The sequence below is a fragment of the Dromaius novaehollandiae genome, chromosome 3 (genome assembly GCF_036370855.1).
Source record: "Dromaius novaehollandiae isolate bDroNov1 chromosome 3, bDroNov1.hap1, whole genome shotgun sequence".
Classification (NCBI taxonomy): Eukaryota; Metazoa; Chordata; class Aves; order Casuariiformes; family Dromaiidae; genus Dromaius; species Dromaius novaehollandiae.
The window spans coordinates 93,964,645-93,991,957 of NC_088100.1; the positions used below are offsets into that span (position 1 = coordinate 93,964,645).

The 27,313-nt window shown below is 46.5% G+C and overlaps 1 protein-coding gene across 2 annotated transcripts in view; it reads right to left on the reverse strand.

Moving 5' to 3' along the window:
• The window catches only part of MDGA1 (MAM domain containing glycosylphosphatidylinositol anchor 1), a 155,098-nt gene that overhangs the window by 13,341 nt on the left and 114,444 nt on the right, over positions 1–27,313 (reverse strand). For both annotated transcript variants that reach the window (XM_026122974.2, XM_064509527.1), the window contains exons 12-15: positions 26,625–26,648; positions 19,996–20,148; positions 18,586–18,720; positions 869–999 (exon numbers count right to left, since the gene is read on the reverse strand). In XM_026122974.2, the coding sequence (XP_025978759.1) occupies positions 869–999; positions 18,586–18,720; positions 19,996–20,148; positions 26,625–26,648 (443 nt within the window). The remainder of the gene's footprint in view (positions 1–868; positions 1,000–18,585; positions 18,721–19,995; positions 20,149–26,624; positions 26,649–27,313) is intronic.

A 27,313-nucleotide genomic window follows, 5' to 3' on the forward strand; every position in this document is an offset into this window, starting at 1 on the left:
TCTGGAAAGCTGGGCCCCACAGCTTACAGGACCAACCTCTGTGCATGTAAGTTAACACTGAGCGTCTGCAGAGTAAAAAATGAGCATGTAGAGCTCCGCTTTCATTAAGTATTCTGCACTAATAAAACAGCTAATACTGAACAGCACTTGACAGAGTAACTAAATTCTTCTTTATTATTTTGTAGTACTCAAAATTTTGCTGGGTGTTTTGCCACAGTACCACAACTTAACAGCCTGCACAGATCCAGCTCTCACAAGCTGCCGTGTAACAGCAAAATAACATGTTGGGCACGAATATCAGCAATAAAACCTCCAGTAACAAAGCAGCACACTTCCCTGGTACTCATAAATTACTCTACAAGCACTAGATACAGGCTGCCCAGTTCATATTCACAAGCAGTTCTACAGTCATAAGCCAGAGGGATAGTCAGGGTGATGTAGCACACACTATAAGAAACCTCTAGCACTCAGAGTTACCTTACACCAACAGGCTGGCATGCTGGGGCCAGCATTCTTCAGCTGCTCAGGAGCAAGAGACCTGTTGCACAGACCTGGTGCTTAGAAGGAACTCTACAACAAGCATTTTCCAGACTAACAATATTCAGAAAATTTGTAGTACCAAACCACCGCTTGTGCATAACAGAGTTGGTTGACTTCAGAGACAAGTGGATTTGATTTTCATGCTTCCACTAAGTTCTTGCTGGTGAACTTTCCAGGCAATCACTCTCTGGGAGAGGAGCGCTCCCAGGCACAGGCCTGATCAGCCCCTGCGCCACGGATGCAGACCTGTACTGGGAAATCTCTTACAGGCCACGGCACATGCACAGAGTAGGTGACAGCGGCCTCCTTGGCTGTGGACCTCACTTACCTGGAAAGGCCCTGGCGGGTTGATGGGAACGTGTGCTTGTTGCCACATGTTCCCTCGGTTCCCGCTGAGTGACCAGACCTGCGTGTCGATGGCCCGCTTGTTCCGCACACGAACCAGTAGGTTTAAGGAGCCTGTAAGAGAGAAACTGGGCACTGGCATCATGGGGCAGGCAGGTAAGCCAGCCTGCTGTGCTGACACCCGGTGTAGCTCTGGGGCCCAGCCTCATGCCACCATCACATTCACATGCCCCAGTGAGACCAGGAGCAGCCTGTAGAGCCCCAGTACCATGGTATCCTCTGGAAGGAACCAGGTTTCTCATGGGCTGACACAAACGTGTCACTTTTGCAATGTTTCATCTGTCTGGGCTATCCAAGTGAGGACACAGACCCAGAGGAAGATAGAGAGGATGGGATGATGAAGAAGCAGTCTGTAGCATGGCTGGTGTGGCCCAGTGCAAGAAGCGGCAGACAAAAATGCTGTCTGCAAGGTGCCTCTGGAGGTATCCAGTCCAACCTACGCTTTGGAGCTGTCTCCAGCTCTAGATCAGAGTAGCACGGCTTTGCCTGGCTAGGTCTTGAAATCCTCTCAGAACATCAGCTTTTCCTATTGTCTAATATGAACCTCCTAAGCTACTGTTTGTGGCCACTGCCCCCTGCTATATTGTCTAATACTACTGAGAACAGTTTGGCTTTCAATTATTATCTTTGTAAATGCCCTTCAGATAGTTGGAAACCAAGGGCTGATAGCAGCCTCTTCTTTGCCAGAGTAAGCCCAGCTCCCTCAACCTTTCTTCTCCAGGAGTTCCCCCAGGTATCAGGTACCACCCTGATAACCCTGTGCTGGAGCCTCACCAGTTTCTCCACATCCCTCTTCCACTGGGGAGCCCGGGACTCACATTCCCCTCTCCCAGTTCACCACAAGCACATGACATATACTCTGTAGCCTAATGCCTTCTCGCTGCCCCTGGCCCTGGGCATTAGCTGCAGAAATATGACCTGTGTCCTCAGTAGCTACTTGCCCTGGATGCAGGCCTTGGAGCGAGCAGCAGTTCTTTGCTAGCGCTGGGCAGCATTCCCTGTACCACACTGCCTTTCCCTCCCAGCCCATACGTTTTCGTATGACGCAAACACTCTGTGAATTAGCACTGAATTCAAGTTCCTTCAACCAAAACAATTCTCGAATAGTTTTGTCTGCCATTAAAACAAAAACCAAAGCCAACAAATCTCAAAGCATTTCCATTTTTCGCTTTGAAAAAAGTGTCACACCCCCACTACCCTCCACCACAAATGAAACTATCTCAGTTTGTCTTCCAACAGTATATCTTTTTAGCAATCTCTCCAACTGACTTTTCTTGTTCTTTTTTGTTTCAGTGAAAATATATTTTTAAACATTCGCTCTGGTTGAACTGAAATAATATTTTTCTGTTTTCAATTCAGCTTGTGAACTGAAAAAAAACAACCACAGCTCTAGTCACACTGTTGCTTATCAGTGTTTCTGGTCTCCATACACAAAAGTACTACATCTGAGAGCAGAGAAGCAATAATAGCCTTTACTTATATGCCCATAGTCAGACTGTGCTTAGGATACTGCATTCCAGTTTGGGTATGCCCTTCCAAGAGGCAGCAGAGAGAGGTCATGGAAAGAGACTGAACAGTCCTTTCTTATATAACCTCCTATATGATATCTTGAAATTGTTCCTTCTTGGCATATCAGCCTTAGGGTCATTATCTGAAGGATAAGGACCTGGAAGTACCCCTGTTGAGTGGCTGGCTGTCAGAAAAGTGAGAGATAAATCATAGGGAGTTCAGAGATATATAATAAAGATGATGAAATGTTTAGATTCTGAGTGGGTGACTTACAATAAAAGATTAAAAGAATGAAACATAATATAATTTAGTGAACTGAGAAAAAAAGGGCATGGTTATTGCCTGGAAATACTTTCAAAAGCATTAGCACTAAGGGAAGGAGTCTGTTAGGCTGTCTCAGAAAACCAGATAAAGGCCTGATTGAATGAAGAGAGCATGAGACCGTGAGTTCAAAAAAGAAGTGTTTCCCTGAGTTGTCTGAACATCACCTGTGATGCAGTGAGACAGGGGAAGAAGACAACAGAGCTTACTGCTAATTCCTATAAGCCAAATCTGAATAAGAGAAAGGGGGGAAATATCCTTCTGCCTGGAAATAGCTTTGTCAAATGCCCTTCCCCAGAGGTACCCAGCTTCCCACCTTGGATGCACAACATAACCCAAGATGAGGAGCGAACAGCTTGCTTCTCTCTCTTGAGGTCAGCAGCCACTGCATGACTCCAGAGCTGGTAAAGTGAGCGGCTGAAAGTGAATGAAGAATTAACATGAAGCTGCCAGCAAGCATGGATTAAAAGAAATCATCTGCTATTCCAACCTCATTCACGGACTGCAGCTAGGATCTGCTGTACAAGAGCTTGGCTGAGTAGCCAGCGTTAAGACAAATCAGGCGGCAAATGAACTTTGGTGCCCTAGAAAAAAGGGAAGGCAAAATACAAAGGGACCCAGAGAAGTATCTGGAATGCAAATTAGTGCCCCCTAAGCACTGGCTGTGAATGACTGGCCTAAATCCAAACCAAGCCTGAGCATATCCTGGCTGACAGCTTCATGTCCTCACACCTTTCAGCCCCCAAATCCTCTAATAAAACTATACTGAGTATAAGCAGATGTTCTTCAGATGGTTTTCAATTAGCAGAGAGGTAACCTCATCTTCCCACAATGTGCAATGCTTCACCATCGCTGTCTACACATTGAAAACTGAAGGTCATGACAGCTGTGCAATGTGTCCCTGACAGTCTTACAAATCAGTCAGAGCTGCAAAGGGAGGTCAGATCTGCTGCTCGTAGCCCTACCTGCAAGTCCTGCTAGCTTACAAAGCCTCCCCAAGGCTGGGAAAGAACCACAAAACCTCCCTGCACCAGAACGCTCTGTCACCAGGAATGTGCTTCTAGGAGGCATGACAGAGACTCCAAGTCCTTGAACTAAATAGGGATGAAGCCTTTGACACATCTGAACTGGGCTCACATACATGTTAAAGACTGTGTAGGCCTCCTAGTTTATTCTACTCTTCCATGTGTTGGTTTGTCATACTCTGCCAGTCCAGTTCAAGGGCATGTGTCCTGCGATGGAGGTGCTCGGAAATGAACCTTCAGATCTGAGCTATGGACACAGCCATATAACATGGCAATCCTCTGCTACATAAAGCCCTGAGTCACCTTTCTAATTGCTCAGAGCTTCTTAATCTCTACTTTTGAGTCTGGCCTTGAAAGCCAGCTGTGTGATAGAAAAAGTGCTGCAGGGCTGTGTGCTTTCCAAGAGAAAGCTTTGGGTTCAGCACACTGACCTAAAATCAAACCTTGCTCCAGCTTCCCACTTAGAGTCATCAAAATCCATATGCACAAGGTAGACAAAGTCTCTGGCTCAAATGGAAAGAGGTGTGGGGACATGTGAGTTGGTGTCCAGAGCTCTTGACTTCCAGTGAACGCACAATTGCCCACACCCATCTCTGTGCAACCTGGTGACATCCTTCTCCTGCCTCATTAACTATCCTCACTCCCTTTGTAGCTTTCAGCATAGCACATGAGTTCAGACCGAACAAGCCACCCGATGCTTGTAACATCCCAAAGGTGCCTCCTAGAGATTATATATCCAAATGCCGCTTTGCAGGAGGTGGCCAGTGCACACGCCACAGATGTGTGGGGAATAAGGACCTCATTCCTCATTGTGACACTGACTTGCCACCTGATCCTAAGCAAATTGCTTTTACCCTCTGCACTTTCCCGCCCCCCCCCCGGCTGACATGATATGATGATGATGATGATGAAGAAGATAATAACATTCACTAGCTTGGAGGGGAACTCAGAAATGTACCAAACATTTTACAAGTGATCTGAGACCTTAGAAAGAAGATGCTAGAGAATGGGAGTGCCTAGCCTCTTCTGCCTTTCCATTGATGACAAACTGGAGAAAAAACAAAGTGGGACCTGCTCTCCAGCCATCATGCCTTCATCAGTGGAGATACAAAAGGCCCATCTGGTTTGTTCTTGGGTGACAGCTGCCATAGCCACCCCTTTAGCTCTGTTTTATACTGAAGTCATGACCAGCTTGCTATATCAGAATCCACTTCCAGCTGGCCAGTTTTGTTACCTATTTCTGTAGTTGTCTTCCCTTCCTCATCTGCTCCGTCAGATGTTTCTGGCATTTCCTAAGGGCACCTGGTGGTGATGCACATACAAAGACAGGCCATCTATCTAGTGCTAAATCTCTCCAGCTGACCAGAGACAGAAGAACACAATGAAAATCCCAGGACACGAGAAAGCCTGTTGGTATCTCTCCACAAACAAGGCAGTCTCAACATTTGCCTTGTAATCTGCATTATTCCTTCTTCCCAATCAAAAGGGAGAATAAAGGCTAGTGATGAGTGATGAAGAATCAATTACAGTGAGCAGGAGCCGTACCTTCTGCTGCCTCCCTTTAAGACCAAAGCTGGCATTTCAGGAGAGTGGCACTCACACAAAAGAGCACCAGCTGGGCTGAGAAACACAGTAGCCCAAGGGATGCCTTTAAAAATTACTTTCTCACAATACAAAAAAGGTCTTCTCTCAGTTTCCACAGGATGGGGACTTCACTGTCACACTGCAGATCCACACTGAATCACAGAGCAGATTCAGAAGTGCTGTCACAGGCAGCACCAGGAGCGAAGCAGGGTCTGTAAGGCCAGGACTTGAGCACAGTCCATGTGGGGTGGCAGAGAAGGCAGAGGTTTCCATGAGACTTTTCTGCAGTGCAGCTGGGAGGGTGAATGCTGGGGTGAGGTAAGCGGAGTTTGACACACAGCTCAATAAATGAAGTATGCATGGAGGGAAGGCAGACTAGCTAAGAAGTGAAGGGAGGACAATATCATGAGCAGGGTGATAGAGGTTTGTGCCTCACATTGCACAGCTCTGTGGGCTGGATCAGGAAGTTGGTCAGGATTCACAGCCAGGAGCTGGGCTGGCTGTAGGCTCACATGCAGCACGTGGGTTGACTGCACTGCAGCTCCTAACAGCCTTCTTGAAGTATTCCTGCCCTGGGTTGGGCAATCTCACGAGATCAGCTATCCACGAGAATCCACACTTCAGGCTTGGCATCCAGCTGAGACCAGACAGACAGGGATATTCCCCTGAAGCCTCCATGGAAATTCCCACAGTATTTCAACTGTAGGCAAGATAAACTGGGGTGAAAAGAATAAACAGAGTCAGGGCAGGAGATGCCCAGTGGAATGAAAGAGAGACACAGTATGGAGACAACTCAGACCTTATGCACCCTGGCAGAGGCACTTGTACACCAAATGTGAGGCCCAAAACCAGATAAGGGAGAAAAGAGCCCTCACCTTTCTGACAAGGGCTTTGAGCACTTCCTTCAGTGTGGTTTATTGTAACTGATCACAAAGAAAAAGCTCAAAGCTTAGTGCAGGCAAATCCCAGGGGCAAACTAAAGTTCCCAGAAGGAAGCTATTACTGTTTGTAATGCCCAGAACAAATACAGGACTCTCTCTCTCTCCTTTAAATGGATGTTAATGAAAAGCAATCAGCAGCGGGCTGGTGTTCTCAGTTACGGTGCTGTGGTAGAAAGTTGTTGCTCTGAGAGCTAGGAAACAGAATGGAAAAAAGAATGGTAGCATGAATAGAGACAGAGAGTATCAGCCTGTACTAAGGCATAATTTTTAGGAATGACATCTGTCTTCATTCCCTGGTAAGATGTATCTGCTCTTCCACTGTCTATAATGGTGCTTCATACGTTAACTTATGTTAATAACGTCGAATAACACAATTAAAGCCTCTTGGCTTCTTTCCGATCCTGATGACACAGAACGTTATTTCACCATGTTTTTAACTGGTCTCAGCATGACGTGCAGGGTCCTCTGTGTCAGGTCAGAAAGTCACTGCATGGACCCTTTCCTATAGCCATTTCCTCAGTGATTTCAAAATAGGAGGGTTCAGAGATCTCACACATACCAAGGAAACCAAGTCTTTGCCAGGGTTTAGAAAGCCCAACTATCGCAGCTCTATTTGTGAGGCATCACCTTCAGATTTAGAGAGGCACTGAGCATGGTCAGTGCTGTGTCACAGGCCTGTTAATTGCTATGGTATTCTCTTTTAGTTTAATTATGGTGGGGAAACTATGGTGAAAGGGATCAACAGAATCAGTGCCTCCAATTCCTTGCTGCAGAAAGGCCTTTCTGAAGATAAAAACATCAATGTGTTAAGTTTCGATTGGCAATGTTTCCCCTACAGCAAACCTGTAAAATTGCTTACTTATATCTGGCTATAGGGAGTTTTCTTGGATTTTACTATGGATTTAAAAAATCAAAGAAACAAACACATTTCCACCCTGACCTCCTAAACCACCATCAAATGAGTATGGGCTGGAAGCAATATCCCCTGACACAGCAAAGCCAATTGCACAGGTTGATCTATGATCCATCACTATCCAGCCTGCTCAGTGTGCATATGAATGTTGGGATGGAGGGAATGGACCAGTAGAGAAGCAACAACACAACGCTGTAAAGAGGCAAGGTGGACACGTGGTGGGCAACCTGAGGGGGATATATTTGCAGGGGAGGGTACGTGGGGACTGCAGGCATAAATTCAATTGTATGGTCATGCGTGCCTCATGTGATGAAGAATGTGAGTGCTAATGGGAGGAAGGCAGGCAAACTGCAGCTATAGCTCCTTCTCTCCAGAATATCCACACCTGCCTGTGTGCATGCAGAGCAGATGGTGATGTGGTAGGAGCAGACTTGTAATGGAGCTATGCTTGAGCTCCTTTGCTCCTTTGCTCATTTGATCCATGGACTGATTAGAGAAAGCATTGGCATAGAAAGACGAATGATGAGAGACACCCATCTTTGATGCTGTTTCTACAGAACAAAATCCTGCTACCTCTTAGCGGAATTCCCTCAGAGGCTGTTTGCAATCAGTAATAGGTTTTCTTACGCATGGACAACAGGTTTAAGGAACTAAAAAAAGGAAAATAAAATCTCTACACTCTGTAACATTAAACCAATGCTATGTCAGAAAAGCAAAGGCCCATCTAATATGCAGCCAGAACACAGCAGAGGAAGGGTATGGAGTCTGGTGCTCCAGGACCGCGGAGCAAGGACAAGCATTGCGATGCCTCAGGCTTTTCTCCAACTTCACTTCAAATTCATTATGCTATCTCATTTAATCACATCCCTTTCCCATACTTAAACTTTTTACAGGGGAACAGGGGACAATATGTACAGAATGTCCTTCCCTACAGGCCAGATGAAGCATCTGACTCCCGGCTCCAACCCCAGCTGTGTTTTCACAACCCCTGAACACAGCCTTGGAGAACAGCTCTGCTCCAGTGTGCCAGCTCATCATGCTGCTGTGCTGCATGATGGCTTCCCACATCGAACAGAGGAGTGATTATGGCAATTCATAGTGGATCTAACAAGCTGGGCTGCAACATCAGTGGGATCAGTCTGGGAGCAAGTTCCCTCTGCCTATCCCCCATTGAGCCCGAGGCCTGGCTGCCTTCAGTCTGGATGCTCAGCCTAGTAGTTTCCCAGTCCCCAGCCTCTCCATCCTTCCTGGAGACCTCTGCCCTCCACAGGCAGAGGGAGGCAAAGAGGGAGGCTGGTGCCTGCCACTCTCTCCACTGGACACTTGCTTATGTACAGCCCAGCAATGCGGAAAACAAACTGCATCTTGAGCTGAGTGAATCTTCAAATACCTGCATTGCAACATGGCAGGCCCAGTGGTGAGAGCATGTACACAGCCAGTGGGGACAAGACAGCACAGTGCTCCATCATGGGATGGAGATCCTCCTGGAGGGGTTCAGCCTGCCTTGCTACAACTCCTTCCACAGGGGCATATGCAGCATCTCATCAGAGGGCACTGTCTGGATGCAGAGAAGCTCCCGTTTGCTCTGTGTCCTCTGGGCCATGCTAATTCATGCTAATGCTTCAGCTCCTTGAAAATCCCTTCAATAAGCAGTTTGTATGACATTTTACCTCTGTTCATACCTCCCTCTCTCTACGTAGAGATTCTTTCTCATGGGATTGCTTACTCTTTAAGAAATACCATCAGCCTAGAAAGGGAGGCATTTGCACTATAAGCAAAACTAGAAATTTATTTGAAATGTCTCCTATTGTTTTACAGCCCGGACCTCCCTCTACAACTTGTATTTATCCAGAGATCCCTGTAAAAGGCTAAGGACGTGCATCCTTAGGAACCTCCCTTACTCTCCAGTCTAAGAAAGAAACAGATGTAGCTGTGGAAAGAAGTCAGCCTTGACATTTCTATAGAGATTGAGGACAACTTGTATCACCCCATATTTGGGGCTTGCCTTTTGCTCCTAGGGAATTCTTTAGTAAAAATCCTCAGTATATAAAAACACACAGGATGAAGCCTACCTAATGTCATAGAACCAGGAGGACATACCTCCTGGTCGAAATGCAGCTTTCCGGCCAGCTCTAAGAAAGCAGTGGAGAAGACCTACAATCTTTCCATAGGCACTGCTTCTAGCTATACAGCCAGAGTTCACCCTAGTCTTTTGGGAACTCTCCAAGCAGACCTGTAACAATACAACCTATGTAAAGGTGGAGCAGGCAGAAACCAGGCCCTTCCCAGACAGCAGTGTTGCCTTCCTTGATGAGTTTGAATAGATAAAATAGACAGCTGGATCAAATCCTTGTTTTTGTTTGTTTAAAGTAAACTCCTCTTCAATGAAATTCTGTTGGGAAGGAAGATATACTACTAAAGGTACAAAGTGATCAGGGAAGGCTAGCTGTGGTAGAGAAATAAAACATTTGATTTCAACACAGTAAGGGGAAAGGGTGATAAAGGATAAGTTCAGAGCTAGGAGCTCAGCAGGGCCACAGCTGTGGAGGAATTCAGCACTGCTCCTGACTCAGACCCAGACAGTTCAAAGGCAGCCCATGCACTCAGTGCTGAAATAAAGGCTGCTGCTGTTGCTTCTCTCTGCAGCTCCCAGTAAATGCACTGGTCCACGCCAGCAGGAATTCACCCACAAAGAGATTCAGTCCCTCCGGGCAAGGTGAGCAGCTGCCTAGGGCAGCAAAACAGCCCTGGCCTTACCAGTTCTTCAGCCTTTATCATGGCTCTAATCCTCCAGACCATGGTACCATCTCTCCTTTGATTAAATAAGCAGTTGTGGAAGACTGCTTGGCACCAATTCTGGTGGACATGTGGGGCTGGGAAACAAAAAGCATGTGGATTAGCCTTTACAGGCATGTGATGGGGAAGTGGGGCTGGGACCTCAGCTTCAGCTGCTAGCAAGCACACCTGCACAGGGTCTCCATGTATACAGATGGGGCTCTTCTAGGGCCCCAAAGGAGGCCTAGAGCATGATTTGGTGTAGTCAGACTCCAGTTTGTCTTGAATAGGAAGACAGCTAGTTGAGTAGGAAGACAGCTAGTGTTAGTCTTCCTCAGACACTCCAACACTTCTCCGCTTGTTCTGAGTGAAGCCTGGACCTGGCAGCATGAGTCACTCACCACCGTCCTAGCTTGAGCACTATAGATTAAGCATCTAAATTCACCTCAAACCCCAGAATCCTGTGAGGTCTGTCTGCTCCTCATTCACCCTCTGTTTTATGACATGCCCAGGTGTCTCCAAGCAAATGCTCTCTCTTCTCCCAGCTTTGATAATTGACCCTTTCATCTTTGCCACCAGAGACAGCTGGGTAACTTTGCTCAACTCGTGTTCTCAGCTCTCAGACTGAGAGCACACACTGCACTCAGCTCTCTCTCGGCCTAGCTGAAACAGAAGTCTGTTTCATAGACACTACCAGGTTTAAAAGAGCATAACCACCAGGCAGGAGGAAGTCTGCCTGTTTCCCTTCTGTGGGCAGTCTTTGCAAAGACTTCACTCACAGAGGAAGGAACCTCCTGTAGCCCTCAAAATATAAGTGGGGTTTGGGGGGAGGCGTCCCAGCAAAAGCCCTGCAGAAGCAGATGTATGTATGATGAGGAAGGCTTTGCACATCTCTTTTCAATCCCTATCAACAACCTATTTCCCTGTTGTCACCCAATCTGTGTTCTCGCAGTCCCGGAAGCCAAGCATAGGGCAGCTGCACGACCGCAGGGTTTGGAGCAGATGTGCTGTTTTAGTGCAATGCTGAAGCAGGTGAGACAGCAGGAATGAGCAGCTGAGATCACATATTCTTCCTACTGAACAGAAGACACTGCTCCAAATCTGCTCTCTGGCCTCCTCCTTTGCCTGACCCAAAGCAGTCTGTGAGATGTCAGTGTTCCAGGCTTGGAAAGCAGGGAGGCCAGTAGCCTCTTGGTTCACTTCAGGAAGGCTGTTAAAGCAGGTTCTGTTCCCAGCTTTGAGGCAGGATGGATTATATCAAAGAGACTCCATTCCCATTTCATGTCTGGGTGCACTTTCCCCAGGAAACTTCCAGGTGACATGCTGTGCTAGTGTGACTCCCAGACTGGATCTGCAAACTCTGGTAGTTCAGATGTTGGGATGCTTGTCAGATCTCTGCAGAGCTCTGTTTGGGACAGGCATTCACCCCTGGAAGCCATGGTGATGACTAATTCTTCCTGAGTGTTTTTGGATTTTCTAGGAAGCATTTCAATACATGTTACATAATCATGCCTTGGTGAAGTTCAAGAATGGGTTGGGGCTGTTGCATGAGTAGTGCAAAATAGTGATGCTCCCCTTTGACCCAGTCAGAGCATCTGGGGGGGTTCTCCAGAAGTGCACCTGGGACAATCGACACCAGTCTCCACTTGTACAATTATGGCACTAGGCACTCACGAAACAGTTAATGTTCTACAGAGAGAACAGAAGAGTCACCTGGGAGTATGAGGATATGCACTTAGAACTCCCATTTCCTCTTAAGTGTCTGTTAAGTTTTGCATCTAGCAATTCCAAAGTCTGAATAATTGATGCGACACCTGACGTCTCAGGAGACGATCAGGTTGCAGTATATCGTTACAGCTACTCAACTCTACACAATACTTCTGCTGCTGTGAGCCAAGTCTGAATAGGAAGACTCTTTGCTAACTGCACAGAGGAAAGGGAGAATCACAGCAGCTTCCTACAGGACAACTGCCATGGTGACTCACATCAGGTGAGCAGGACCACAGATGATCTTTAGGGATTCAGGGCATTTGTAAATGAATCTGTGTCAGCAATCTGTGCCCACTGACATCTTTCCCAATAAATTCTGCAGCAGGAACATGGTAAAATCGTGGCTTGTAAGACAGCAGAAGAGGAATTTTGAAGAAGACAACTTTTCAGTGACTATCTACACTGGAAACTCAATTCAGAGAGATGCAATTGTAGCAGGGGGCAGGGAAAGGTAGGGATCAGTGCACCCAGATTTAAGGTAATTAACAGAACGTCTGCATCAATATAAAGACATCATGGAATAAACACAACATACAGCCAACCCCCCGGTTGAATCTCTCTCCCTGTTCTCCGTGTATTCTTTGCCTCTATGTGCCACACTCTTTGGGTTGGGAACCATTCAGTCTCATATCTGCAAATTGTGTTAAGCATGCTCTTGCTAACTAAACATCCAGTCAGGGTGCAGACACATACTATTTACTGGGCTCTAGCAAGAGTAACTGAAGGGAGTTCTCTGCCCTATGTTATCTGGGAAGTTTGATTATGTGATCTGTTGGTCCCTTCTGGTCTTAAAAATCTATAGATCTGTGGCTCTAATCCAAAGCTCACTGAAGCCTTTGGAAAAACAATGACTTCAGTAGCCTTCAGTTCAGAGCTGCTGTAATCAAACCTACAGAGCCTGAATAACATTGTATGAATATGTAGTTATCTTGCCAGGTATTTATAATCCTGCTCATGACCATGGTATTTGAGTAACTTCCCAAAAAACGCAAAGCACAGACTATCTGAGGGGTCCATACCAATACAGCTTGCTGTGGACAAAACATGCATCAAATACGCATCTATCAATGGATAAATCAGTAAAGCCAAGAACCCCTCTGAACAAGTGGGAAAAGAAGGGGTTAACGAAGACTGAATACATTTTTTCATTACAAATTGTTCACTTAGCTCTAACTGCAACTTGTTTTCAAGAGTCTAGAGGGAAGTGAATCACTCTCATTAGGAAAATCAGCCTTCCCTCAATCAGTCCAGTGATGTAATCTCTAGAGCGTAGAACAGTTGCACTGGAGACAATGGCAAGGATTTCATAATCTATGTATTTAGACATCAGGAAAACTTTATACCTCTGGCAAAATGCATCTACCTCCAGGGTAGGGATTGACATCTGTATAGCTGCATGCAGTAGCATGGTGCCATATTCTTAAGCCAACAGAATGCATTTATCCATGAGGTTTGGGTGGGAGCAAGGGAGGTAACATGTTGAATTTTACAAAAAGCACCCCTTCAAGGTTCAGATTATTTTTATATCGACATAGCTGGTATCTATGAACCTGTGTGACCTGACAGCTCTCAGTATGCTTACTTGTTCTAAACAAAATGCAGCCACATGACACCCCCTGCTAACACTGGCTCCTCCTGCGATCATCTACCGCGACCTCTCAGGCACACCTTTGCACCAGTTGCATTATTTGAGTTGAAAAAATAAAGAAGCAATTCAGCTTGTCAGGTCTTGCAGATCTGTATTCCTTACTCAGCAGGATGGGGTCAGTGGTGACATCAGTATAAGCGAACTGCTTATGACCTGATTCCCTCCACTGAAGAGCTCACAGCTTTCTTGAACTTGGATGCTGTGGCAAGTGGTCTGATCAGGGCTCATTGTTTCTAGTGACTCAGATGTAAAATCCCTCTTAATCAATCCCCAGCACTGCCTCTCACAGCAGTTTACAATTTCACTGGAAGCTACCCATCCTGTTTATACGTAGGTCAGATCCTACTTAGCTGGCATGATCAGATAAGGTTCCTGTCAGCACTGAGCTGGAACTACAGCACCTTTAACTCCCCAGGAGTTTCACAGAGCTAGACTAATACCAGAAAATTACTGTTTTCTGACTCCTGGGAGAGGAAGCAGCCAAAGTAAGACTGTGGCACTGCCAGAGCAGAAAGCAAGCTCAATGTATAAAACCGTAAGCCAAAAGCACGGTCTTCAGCCATTGTGTTCAACCACAGCCCAGCTCTTGAGCCCCAGGACCTGCCAGTGTTACTACAGGGAGCAGCCGAACATTCCCAACTTAGGAGGTATCCCAGGGCTAGGAAGGCTCTTTGCCTTCTCAACCCTCTCTGGGGTCTTACCTCTTTCTGAGCCTGGGTGTAGACTTGCCGAGACAGTGACTAACTCTATTAAAAATACAGCAAAAATATTTTGGAAAGGGGATGCCAGTGAGCTCACTAATCAGAAGGAAGCTAAAAAAAGTTCTGTTAGGATGTATCCTACATCACTGTTTGGGTGTAGGTACTCCCATGAGCAAGTAAGTTCTTTTACCCAAGTGTTCTTCCCATGAGCACAGTTAATGGCTCACAAGATAGGGAGCACATGAGTTAGTGACCACTGAACCATGGAAACCACACTGGCAACACAAAAAGTTAAATTCACTGTGCCTGAAATTTCCTACTCCCTCTAAGCAACATTCCTCCTGGGGACCAACACTGAAAGCAACTCTTTCCGCAGGGTGTCTGTGAGCATCCTGGAATGTTTGGATCTGCTGTTTGGATCATTTGGAAGGCTGTTTGGATCATAACCTGGCTGCCACTGTGGTAAGAGACATGACAGAGAGATGGCAGGGAACAGTGGCGGGAGCAATCCATCAGGGACACATCAGCAAGCTGTCCGTTCAAACCATGTCCCTCCCAGGCAGCCTCCAGGAAGCGAGGAAGAGGAGTCTGACGGCTGAAGCAGGGACTCTCAGGATGTTTCCCAGCTGTGACTCTGACTCACCAGGACAACCTGACAAAGAGACTTTCTGGATTTGGCAACTGGTGACTGCCTGCCATTGCTCAGCTTCTCTCCTGAAGGAGAAAGGTGAGAAACAAGCAACTCCTCATTTGATATATCTGTGCCTGCCCCAGGCACCCTGGTTCTTGAATGCTTGGCGGAAAGTAAATTTCTCCCCCTTCCTTCCCACTGATTTTTGTGTTTGGGTTGGCAGGACCATAGGGCAATGTGAATGCTCACTCCGTAGGGGATGGGAGGAAGGAAAATCAATGACCAAATAACTCCAGAAGAATGGGAATTGCCTCCAGGGAGCTCCCCTTCACCCTGCTCTCTCCTCAGTTGAGAGATATTCAACATCACCCTGCTCTGCTAGTCGCTGAATATTTTATACCATGGCTACAAACGCTCCATTTGTATTCTGTTTCTCTCTTTCGTCATATCTATTATAAACGAGCAGTGTCTGGGAACTCTCCCAGGGAAGATTTGCCTGGATGGCTATGGATATTTTATAGTCAAATTGTGAGAGTAAACCAGCTTTCAAGTTCTGTAGAGAGAGGAAAAAATGGTAATAAAAGGGTTATTAAAAAAATAAATAAATGTCGAGTTTTTATAAGGCTTCTTTTCATAGTGACAGAGAGTCAGATGACTCCACGATGGAGATGGAGCTGCTAGGAGAGGCTTGGGCTAAGAGATATCCTATTGCTGGCTGGCACTGTCTGCCAATAGGAGCAATCCAATACAGTTTTACTATGTGCTATGGCTGGGCAGCAAGGCTGGCATCTGGCTTGGTGGGACTGGGCTGACACGAGGTGAGCCAGGAGCTAGGACTGTGTCTGCAGGCATCAGGGATAGATGGCTATATGGGAATCAATACAAACATGGCCTGGGGTTGTAGCCACCCCATTTTTGCTATGGTATCATCGCATATGTGATATAGCTAGGAGGCCAGAGTATGTCTCCTCATTTGGCAGAAGAGGTCCTAGCATGGAGACCAGTATCTGAGGGGCACTCTCTCCTCTCCTCCAAATGAGTGCTAAAGGGGTGGCAATGAGCTGAGAAACTTGCTTTGCCCTCAGCCAAGCTACCAGTTCTCCAGGGGACTCCAAGAGGAGTTCAGCCACCAAGGACATCAAGCTAGGCACCATCCAAGCAGGCTGAAGCTTTCTGGCTGAAGCTTTCTGGCTGGATTCCACAATCTTCACACAAGTAAAACCAGTCAGAGAGTAAGGAACATGCACAAGAAATGCAGACTGATCCATTAGATCTGTTGTTGGAAAGGAGTGTGTCCCAAATGCAAATTCGTTTGTGTATGTGTAGGGATGAAGACAGTTGGAGAGCTGCCAAAGGCAGAAATCCTCCAGGATTAATGAGTAGCATAGTGGGAATGATGAAAACCAGGCAATTTTAGGGTTACCAAACCGTAGTTTCTTTTCCTCAGAAGGTCTCAGCTTCACTCTGGTGCCCTAATATATCAAAGAGAAGCCAGAACGATTACAGGCTATCATGACTCACCCAGTAAGAAACTCCAGAGAAGAGAGCAAATATAAGGGACTGAATTTCAATTTGGTTTATGGGTTTATTATGTGTTCATATTATATTACGGGTTGTGGGTTAACATTCATATATTATTCACATAATATTCATATTATATTATATTATATTATATGTATAGTGAATATAGTGAATATTATATACAGAATATATATTTATATACTGAATATAGTGAATATATATATAGTGAATATAGTGAATATTATATAATAATATTCATATAATATTATGGGTTCATAGATCAAGCCACACCTTGAACAGGCCAAGAGAAAAGAACTTTTTCTCATTTGTTTCCATCTCATTCTCTGATTCTATCTCATCAGTCTATTTTTTAAATAATTTATTTGCTCTCATCTGAGCAACATCCACCCTGGAAAATGATCACACAATGTAACATTAAACAGTCTATCCACTTCACACAAATTTAACAGCCCCTTTGTGCAACAAGAAGGGAAACAGGGAGCAGGCAGGGGACCACAAATCAACAGGGAGAAATCAACAGATATGAAAGGTGTTTGAAGCTGGGATACAGAAAATGGCACTTAGTGGCTTTCCTAGGTCTTTGGTGTCACTGTATCTTTTGTGCTGGGCAATTTCTGGGTGGAACAAATGAATAAGAGTTAAAATGTTAAGAGTCGAATGTCAGTAATCAATTTATTCCTGAGCACCAAGACTCTGAACAAACCACCACAAGAGAGCTATCAAACAAAACTCTCTTCCCATAGTGAGCAAAAGCTAAGAGGGACTTTTTACTTTCCCAGTGAAATGTGCTTGGGAATACAACACACAGCTGTATGTCTAAAGGAAACAGAACAAGCGGAGGCCTCCTCCCCCTCATCTTCTTTTCTTGCCAGTCTCCCACATCCCTTTCCTCCATCGGTCTGTACCACCCTTCATTGCAATGACAAAGAATGAAATCCCTTTCAGAGATGTCAGGAGAAGACATGCAGGAATTAGGCAGCAGAGCTCACTGACTGCAGCAGAAAACTACAGAGAACAAGGGAATATGCCAGGCAGCATCAAAGGCCAGACTCTGTCAGCTAAGTAAGTCCAACAGGCCCAGGAAAACCTGGTGTGAATTGGAACTGATAAGGATCTACCTAAACAACCTGCTACCATCAGCACGAAGACAGCACAGAGCAGCCTATCTGCAGGGGAAATGCAGATGTGCAGAAGAATTGCTGACCTAACTGGACTCCAGATGCAGAAGGCAAATGTGAGTCCTCAGTGCAAAGACAGAGATGGAGACCTGCTCAGTGAACCACAGTCCAACCCTTTCATCCCTGCATCCACACAGTCAGGGTTTCAGCCTGGCCCTCACTGAGACAGGAAGATCCTAGATTTTAGAGCTTAACCTCTCTGCTTGACCACATACATGCAAAAGGATGTGATGACTAGTGTCCAGAGCCTTGTCCATCCCAATGACATCAATGGTGCAGAGGTAGAGAGCTGTTAATTAACTCTCCTTATTGAAGGGTGGACACATTTCTGCCTGGGCCCTGATTTTTCAGTCAGGCTGCAGTCCAGCAGGTGATTAATAACCCAGCGTGCTGTGGGAAGAGTGCATCTATTATTCAAATTAATGAAATTATAATCAAGAGGTGACGAATTAGCAACCGCTCCTTGACTGGCTATGGAAACTCATTACTGTGCCAGGCACTTTTGTGGTGCTCACTGCACACGCAGGCTTGCTGCTAGAGAAGAAGGAGTTAGGCAGAGTAGACAGCCCCCTCAGCACAGCTTTGCCCTGGTCCGTGCACCCTGCCCACCCCAAAACGGTTGCAGTCGCCACAGCACGTTCTGGTCCCACAAACCCCCTCTGCCTCCATGTCCCCTCTGATGGACGTCCCTTTCAGCTTACGCTCCACTGCCTAAAGCAAGGTGGCTATGGCCATGAGTGAGGGAAAAACAGGCAAACACATGTACAGTGCTCTTTTTGTTGAGGGTGGGAAGCCTTGTGCTGGAGGAGGTGCAAGCCAGAGGGGAAGGGGGTGGTGACTGACTGCAAGATACAGGCCTGAGAACAGGCTGTTACAGCACACAACCCTGACACTGCCGGCATGGGGGTAAGGGGACAAGTGTTTGAAGACAACAGCCCGCCCTGGTGCTGCGAGCGCTGCAGTCAGACTCCCACCCACCTGAATCACAGGCAGTGGTCACAGCTGGCAGAGGTGAGGCTGGAGGTCTTCCTCTACAGCCAGCACTACACTAGGATTACTGCCCTCTGTGGCCAGCACTGCCCCTTCCCCAGAGTGTACTCACCGATGTGCTTCCCATACATGTGGTAGTAGAAGGAGACACAGTAATACTTGGCAGTAATGTTGTACAGGGGGCTGATCAGCCGGGCTTTGTCTCCTGTCACCCGGGGCCGAGACGCCTCGATGAACATGTAATAACCTACAGAACAACAGGGAGAGGTGGAGAAAGGCAGTACACATACGGTCTTTGTCCCTGTAATTGATGGGATGCCAGAGGCTGGGAAACAACTCCTGTAAGAGATGTGGCCTTGTTCTTCTCATCTGTTCTGCACCAGAGCACCATCCTGGCCAGTCTCCTTAGGTGCCTCACCCGCCTCTGAAGTATTTAGGAGAGAGCAGGAGAAATATCCGTCAGCAGATCCAGTGTGAGCGCATGCAGCAGATGAGTCCCTGAACATGAGTGCACACATCTGTCTGGGTGCAAAATGAACCTTTCTCCTGCAGCACGAGGAGCCCCAGAGCTGATTGCTCTGTGCAAGAAGGGAAACAGAATGTGAAAGGAAGTAGAAAGAGGACAGTGAAACCAATCTGACCTAATTCATCTGCCTCAAGCAGAGGGAGAGAGGATGCAGTATATCTGGCCTAAACAATATTGTGATCTAAAGAAAACAACACCAAAGTAGTTGTTAACAACCCAGGGAGGAACAGATTAGCTATTTAATTTGTTGGCATCGTTTTCGATGCTTGATCAGGCTGATGTACTGAACACTAATAGGAAAAACCATTTCCTTAGCTGGCCATTGGACATTTCCCATTTGTTCTGAGCTCAGAGACTTGTGCCTGCATACAAATTTACTTTCCTTCTTGGAGAAAGAGGAAAGAAATACCCAGCTAAGACTGGAGCATGTACTCCATGCACAGCTAGTGTGAGCAATACTCTGCACCAGCCCTGGGGAAGCCAGGAGCGAAGTCCTTTTTAGCCAGGGGTGGGTCACTCTCACTGTCACCCTACATGGCAGTTCCCACCTGCTCTCTCATGCTGCACCTTGGTACTCAGAAGATCTGGTTGTCTCACTGAGGAAACAGCTGCCTAAACCAGCAGGGCCACTTCTAGGTGCCAGAGATGTTTTCCTACTTGCTTACCCTTTTGTGACTTCAAAACAAGCATCAAACAGAACAGGGGCTTTAGGCAGCAGGCAATTAACTGGTAACTAATGCTCTTACTATTCCCTTAAACAAAGGCAGGAGCATTTTAATTGTGTGTTTGATGCCAATTAGCAACATGCACATTAACTGCCTGCTCCCTGGCACCCCACGTGGAGGGGAAGCATGCCTACAGATCAGCACTCCCCCAGCTCCCAGAGCTGCAGGACTCCTGTCAAGGCTCTGGTAAGACAAGGAGTGGCATGCATCTCACCTCCACAAATACACACTGAGCCCGGGTGAGTCAAAAGAAACCCAGAAGTCTGCCTACCCTCAGGTGTACCGCTGATGTCTGCGGGGGGGCCCGTGTTGACAGTGCGCTTGGGGTTCTGGGTCAGGGCGTTCTGGCGGGTCCAGTCAAAGTTGTCCATCTTGTCTTGCACGAAGCCACATATCTTCTCATCCTCAAAGCGGCAGGTGTTATCTGCAGGGCAGGAAAAGGGGCTGGTTAGCTGCTGCTTTTCAGACTTGCTCCCCAAGATGGCCCTGTTGCTTGTGGACGGCACACAAGAGGGACAAGGCAAAGACTGAGCACAGCACTGCTACATCACCACAGGGGTTGCGTGTCAAACCAGGGACCGATGGGCAGTCCCTGACCTCAGGAAGATGCCAAAAGAGAATATATCCATCTAGCATGATTATGAAAGGGTTAATCGGGTAGATGGATGTGATGGTTTACCTAAATGGATCCTACTGGGACCAAACAGAAAGATAGATTCTACTGGAAGGTCTAAGGCAGCAGGAGTCTAAGGGAGCATCTACCTGCCTAGGGGAGGGTAAAATGAGCAAGAGGAGCATTGAAGATAAACAGGCCACAAGAGATTTTAAACCAGAACAACTTTATGATGGAATAATTTCCCCAGGAGAGGAAAGTAAAAAAAAAAAAAAAAAAAAAAACGGCAGATGACCCCCTGCTTTGGTCTGGATATTAAACTAAGTTATGGCACACATGAAAAAATGAGCTGCAGACAAGAGGTCAAGTCAGAGCTATAAACACATTGTTTAGCTACAGTATATCCATTTTATACCAGCTAAAAGGCATATTTGCTATTGCAGCTTATGCTGGTTTCCCAATCAATATAAGCTATGTTGGCAAAGGATTTTTATGTGGGATCAACCACATGCACAATAGGGCTTTTACCACCACCCCGAGGTCACGAGACAATCGGACCCTACAGCAATATTCTTAGACAGGTAAAAAGTCTTGTGCATAGACATGACTCAATACAGGTTCCCAGAGAACAGACCTGATTGCCTTGACCAGATTCAAGATCGTTCCTTCATCATTCACTTTTGTGGTAAAGGGATAGTTCCTCAGCCACAACACTAAAGGCCAAGATGCAACCTTGCACTGCTGTCACAGTGAGGGAGGGACAGAGGAAATGGGTAGAAAAGAAAGAGAAAATGGACCCAAGACAGGCCATGAAAAGTGCTCAGTGTTCTGAGAAGATCCTGGGTGGGAATCAGAATTGATCAGCACTCCTCAGTTTGGAGAATGGGCTGAGAGTGATATCTCAAATCTCATAAGTGGTGCAGATACAGTAAACATAGATCCCTTTACCTTCTGCCTTTGTATAAGAGCAATGGGGTGTGCTATGCAACCAGAAGATAATGTGCCTAAAATCCATGAAAGAACATATACACAAAGGTAAACCAGCCTGTTACTCAGGGCTTGGGATGTGTTAGAAACGTTGTCCATGGCATTTTGCTGCATGACTCAACCACCTGGGGTTTACTCCCCACAGTGGTTCCTGCCATCAGGCCCAGAAGAAGAGAAGCCTGAATGCTTCCCTGAGCTTCTGCATTCCTGTGTTCTCCGTGGTGGTTTGCTCCAGTGCTTGAGCAAGAGGCCTCAGGCTCACTGTCCAAGCCTGGGTGACTACAGCAGTATGTATGAGGTAGACCGTGGTCAGAAACCTATGAGTTGGGTGTCAAGGATGGGATGGACAAGAGAAGCTTTCTGCAAGGCCAGGGCAGGGCCAAGAGCTTAAGACATGGAACATTGCGATGGTAGGACCTCCTGACGCCCACCGTGCACACCAAGAACTGCCATCTGGCACCAGAGGGGAGAGACCACCCATGAAATGAACAGCATCTTAACTCTGAGATGCTCTGACGATGCTGTCAAAATTCTGTCAAAAGTAGACCCCTGTGGTAGAGAACTGGATGCTCTATGCTGCTGCTCCCCCTTCTTGCCCGGCTTTCCCCACCATGCCACCAAAGCAGTGAGAAAAGAGGCACTCTCACCCTGTGGGTGGATAAAGGCCTTCAGTGTCACTGGCTGTGCACTGTGCAGCAAGCAAGGGGCTTGATCCATGGATCCAGGCAGCTTGTTTTTCTGTAAGCTCAGTGGGAAACAGCCACTTCTGTGAGCTGAGCACAGCCAGAGGGAGCTCGGCTGGGCTGGCCACTTAGCTGCTGATTAACCCTGGCTAAGTGCTTTCCATTCAATCTGCTCATTTCTAATTAGCATCCTAATCCAAATTAGCCACTGCTCTGTAGTGCAGAGCACAGGGGCTATGGCATCTGGGGCTGAAGGAGAGGGGGGAAGTGGGGAGTGGACAGGGCAGACGCCTGCAGGATCTCAGGCAGAGCAACTGAAAGGACTGGGGGCTCCTTCCTCCCCAGTACAAGGAGACAGAAAGAGAAATAAGCAAGAAAACAACTTTTAAGGGTCCCTTCCTGGCCCTCGTGACTGAGATGAGAGAGTGTGTGGCTGGTACCAGACACCCACTGGTCCTGAGAGGAGGGGCTGGAGGCCACAAGCTTTCTGATATTGTTGGGCTGATCTAACACCGTAGGCTTGTCACTGTCGGACCAAAGACCAACATTTGCCTGGCTCCAGGTTGCAGGATGTTGACTGCAGTTAGAAGAGTGTTTCCTCTGCCATGCCACGTTTGTAAGAAGTCCCACACGATCACGGGATGAGGCTGCTCAGCGAACAGGACTGGAGAGCTCAGAAGACTATAGGAAAGAGGCTGCTTGTACTGCTGCACACAGGCCACTTGCCACATGACAAGACATAGCATGCTATGTGTGTGAAACACAGACCTCTTTTAATGCCAAAACAGAGCCCTAACTCCATCCTTCCCTCTCTTGCAGATGCAGTCGCTTCTAGAAGGCAGCACTTCCAGCGCAGAGCATAAGATGGAGGAGCCAGCGCTCCCTGATAACACACGCGATTAGGCTTTGCATGCAACACCATTTGCTGTGCAGGACTTTATTACAACAATGCGTTGCCTCTGCTTAGCTTGGGATCTCGAGGCACTTTGCAACAACTAATGAACAAGGCTTTTTAGCCTCTCTATGAAGTAGCATGCTTCTTTCTCTTTATCTCCTGCATTACACGTAAGGAAACAAATGCACAGAAGTATGGAGAGACATGTTTAAGATCAAAGCAGGCAGTGCCAAAGCTGGAAACTGAAGCAAGGTGACCTGACTCCTGGTCCTTTGGTTTAAAACAAACTACAGGAAGGAGGAAGCTCTGCCTTTTCTCCAAGCTGGAAGTGGAGGCAGACCAGAATAACTGAGATATGTTCGGGATGGTTTGAGACACAGCCAGACCATCACCTCTGGATAGTTATAAGTGAGGCTCACTGGGAGAAACCTGGCAGATCCAACTGGAAATAAAACTTTTTAATGATCTGCTGTGTCTCAGAGGCCACAGCAGTAATCTAACTGTTGACCTCTGCTGCGTGAAGCAAACCTTCTTTCAGACTCGCACCATCTGCCAGGGATCCTGGCTCAGCACGGTGGAGCAAAGGAACTTTCCTGTTTAAAAATTAAATAATGGGTTTAAATATTGAACACAGAAGTTGTTCTCTAGATTGTTAGAGGTGAGGTGGAACTGGCAGGGGAGCTGGTTCCTCAAAGGCTAGAGTTAGTTTGCCTTCACCAAACAGATTTCCTTGGCAGGCTTTGCAGTGGCGGCGGCTCGAAGTGCGGAGCTGTTTGCTCCTGGTTACAGACACCTCCCTGCATTCCCATGGGACAGACTTTCTGGCATGGCTATTAGCATTTCTTGTTGCTTCACTTCCTCGAGAAACATAATGGAGGTTTTCATTTCATGTCCCTAGGGGGAAGCCATCCCTGGCCCTGAAATTCTGGCTGCCAGATGAATGCACGCAAAAAATAGTAATTCAATTCTAGCTGAAGACTATGGGTGAAGAGCAGATGGAAGTGCACTGAATGAAACTGCCTTTGTCATTTAACTGTGGTCTGATGGCTGAAACACTAGCTTGGAGCACAAGGGACCATGCTCCAAGCCTCAGCTCTGCTGTGTGACCCATGGTCAGTCCTGTTCTCTCCGGGGCTCAGTTTCCCCATTTATAACATGAAGACAATGAAAATAGGATTGTGACCTCCAAGCAGTTTGGGATTTAAAAAGAAGCATCTGACAGCATTTCCCATGGTAGGTTTCTAAAACATTTACGACCAGCAAAGGAAGAAAACTTCACAATACCATAGTTGGTGGGGTCACATTATCTCCATATTGTAAAGGGGAAATTAAAACAGATACCTTAATTTCCCCGTCTACGATATGTGGATAATATGATGCAGGCAATGATTTGCCATCACGATAGAAGGAATTGGTGGCAGTCAGCTGTTTCAACCTCTGCTTTACACACACTTGCAAGGAATGGGCACAGATTTGAGGAGTCCAGCTCTAAATACTGGGTTCACATCTCTTTCCCACATAGTCATACTGGGGCAACAAGTTCAGATTTTGCTGGACTACGAGGCACTATCAGAGACAGGACATAGAAGCACTACACAGTGAACCATGAACCAGGTTAACCTATAACAACTAGCATCTGGTACTGATCACCGCCCACTACACTTGGCCATGATCTCAAAATGTTTTAGCACGACATACAGCGAGACTGCAGGAATATGAGAAAAAATATTCCCGCTCTGGAAGGGCAAGACATGCTAGCCAGGAAAACAACAGCAATTACAAATTTTTTTTGTTTCCTCATCAACGAGGTTGGAAGGCTACATCCATCAGAACCAGGGAAACCAAATCACCCGCTGCGAGTGAGTTGGAACAGCTTGTGGGGCAGCATTGCAGGCTTTGGGTTAGAAGGTGAAGGCTATATCCAAATGAAACTGCAGGGGAGAGGTAAGGGGCAGAATAGATTCCCCAGCACTGGAATTTATTTATGACACTGAAATGATCACAGTGATTCTAAGAGATTTTTAAGGAAAGTTACTTTCCTAGAACCAGACTGATTTTTAAGATTTACTGTTAGTCTTACTGCTAACTTCTAAGTGTTTGAAATTTTCAATGTCTTTTGCTTCCTCCCTCTGCTTTTAGTTTGCTTTTGCCTTATAACCTCAGCACCTGGCTCTGTAACCATGCCACATGCATGCCTGCCCCAATGTCATTAACATCTTATTAGTCTAGGAGAGAAAATGCATGACGAAATAATTGTATTAAGTGACTCTCAGAGTTTGTAAATTAATCACCATTGTGCATGCCCTTGGATCTGGCTGCCAGAGGCATTAATCATCTAATCTTTGCCTTTCACTTGAGAGCTCTTGATGCTTGCTCCCAGAATTTGGCTGGGCAGCCTAGCGTGAGGATGCCTTTGTAATTCTGTCCCAGTACTTTCCCCTGGGAGTGAGGGTAATGCAGGAAGCAGGGGAATAAGAGGTAAGAGCAGGGATTTCCATGCTGCTGCGCTGAGAGGCTGAGAACTGAGCTGTGGCCCAGAGACAGAGCCGAGAGTCGTAGGGCTCATATTTCACAGGTCAGTGGGTCTGAAAGGAAGTGGCATCTCTCTAAAGCAAGTGTGGTGGCTGCAACTTTAAGGCAGTCAATCTCAAGGTTGGGACATCAACCTCCCCCTCACAATGTGAACCTACAAGAGTGAGTATCTCATGGCTGCCTTATTAAGACAACCCTGTACCCTGATTCCTGGCTGCTATTGCCCAATCCTGGCTTCTCCTTCCCCCTGCTATCCTGCAGCAATTTAGCACTTGACTATCTAAAAGACTGAATGTCATTTCAGCTTCTTTTAATTTGACTCAGCAGCTGGAAACAGGGAGAAAGAATCAGCTATATGGAACCAGGCTGCTCTCTGTGGACCACTAGCAAGCTGTCTGCCCATCTCTGCCCAAAAGCTTTGTCTGGGCTCATGTCCAACAACCGAAGCAAAGGGACTTTGTTTCATCCCGTGGACATCATTCCACCACTACTTACAACACACTAGCAATCTTCTTTCATACTCTATGGGCACCATCATGTTCTTGTTAAAGACCATCATTCTGAGACATTGTGTATTCTGCTCTCAAAATCAATGGGAACTCTGGGCGCGGAGAATAGATGGCCTTGCATCAAAACGTCATGCTGCCTTGCCATGAATTACTGAAAGGTAAATGAGCACGCAAAGAATGATGATACTGGGGGAAAGAAGAGAGGAACTAGACCGAGGGAGTTTGCAAGAGGAACCAGATCTGAGCTGGAAACTCCATACCAGCCTGCAGAAACATCAAGCAGTATCCTTCCTGATAAGAACAGGATGGGGGCTATGCATTACTAAAAAACGGATGTTTGGGGGATCATTTAATAATTCTGATTTCTGAATGCAGACTGCTAATGTTAGGAGAAGAGTGGGTTCAAGGTCACAGCCTATCCACGCACAGACATACTGGGTGTAAGTGGGAGGCATTTCTCAGGTGTATTTTTCCTGGTGATAGCTCAAGGAACAATAAATGGCATTATCTAATGGGAGTATTATTACTGCATGCAATTTCATCCTCTCTTCGGGAAAAAGATTTGGCAAGCTCAGCTCTGTATTCCAGCTCTGTTGGCATGTCTGATCTGGCGGTTCTGCTGGAGCACTTTACTAACATGCATTACAGGCAAAAAATAAATGCAAAGGTCTTGTTGCTTACCTGTTGGGTTGGGATAGTTGATTGCTGGAAAAGGGAACAGAAAAACAACAAGTCAGAACAGCTACCACTCCTTCAAATCATAATCAAAGTCTGAAAATAAAACAAACACATCAAGAAAGGTCACGGATGCACAAATCTCCTAGCAGCATCCCTGCAAAACAGCTGTGCACAAAGGCTCAATGTCTGTCTTGGTGATGGAACAAGATGCTGACTCTGATCAAAAAGAGACAGATCTTAAGAAGAAAAGCCCACGTGAGGGGTGATATCTGAACTGCACAGGGAGACCATCCTGGCGTCCCAGGCACGTTCCTTCTGGAGTATCCACTGGGAACTACTGCTTGGTATCTATAAAGGAAATAAAAGTGCTTTGAGACACTGTGGAAGTCTGAAGGAACAAGTATCCCTGGGGACACTGGGAGACAGTGCCACTCCACAGGACAAGAGGGTTGTGTGAAATCATGCAAACAGTGGGAGAGGTCTGTCTGCTAAAATAAGGATCTAAATGCCTGAGTGAATTAAGGAAATCATAAGGTTGTGGGAACAAGAAGAGTGAAGAGCTGTTAGAATGCTGGGAAAGGAAGCACATTCAATGTATTTCAATGGGACAATCTGTGATCCAGGGTATTAGATAGAGCTACAGTATATGAGTAACTAGTTAAGAAAGGAACTGTGCATTCAGCTCTGGAAAG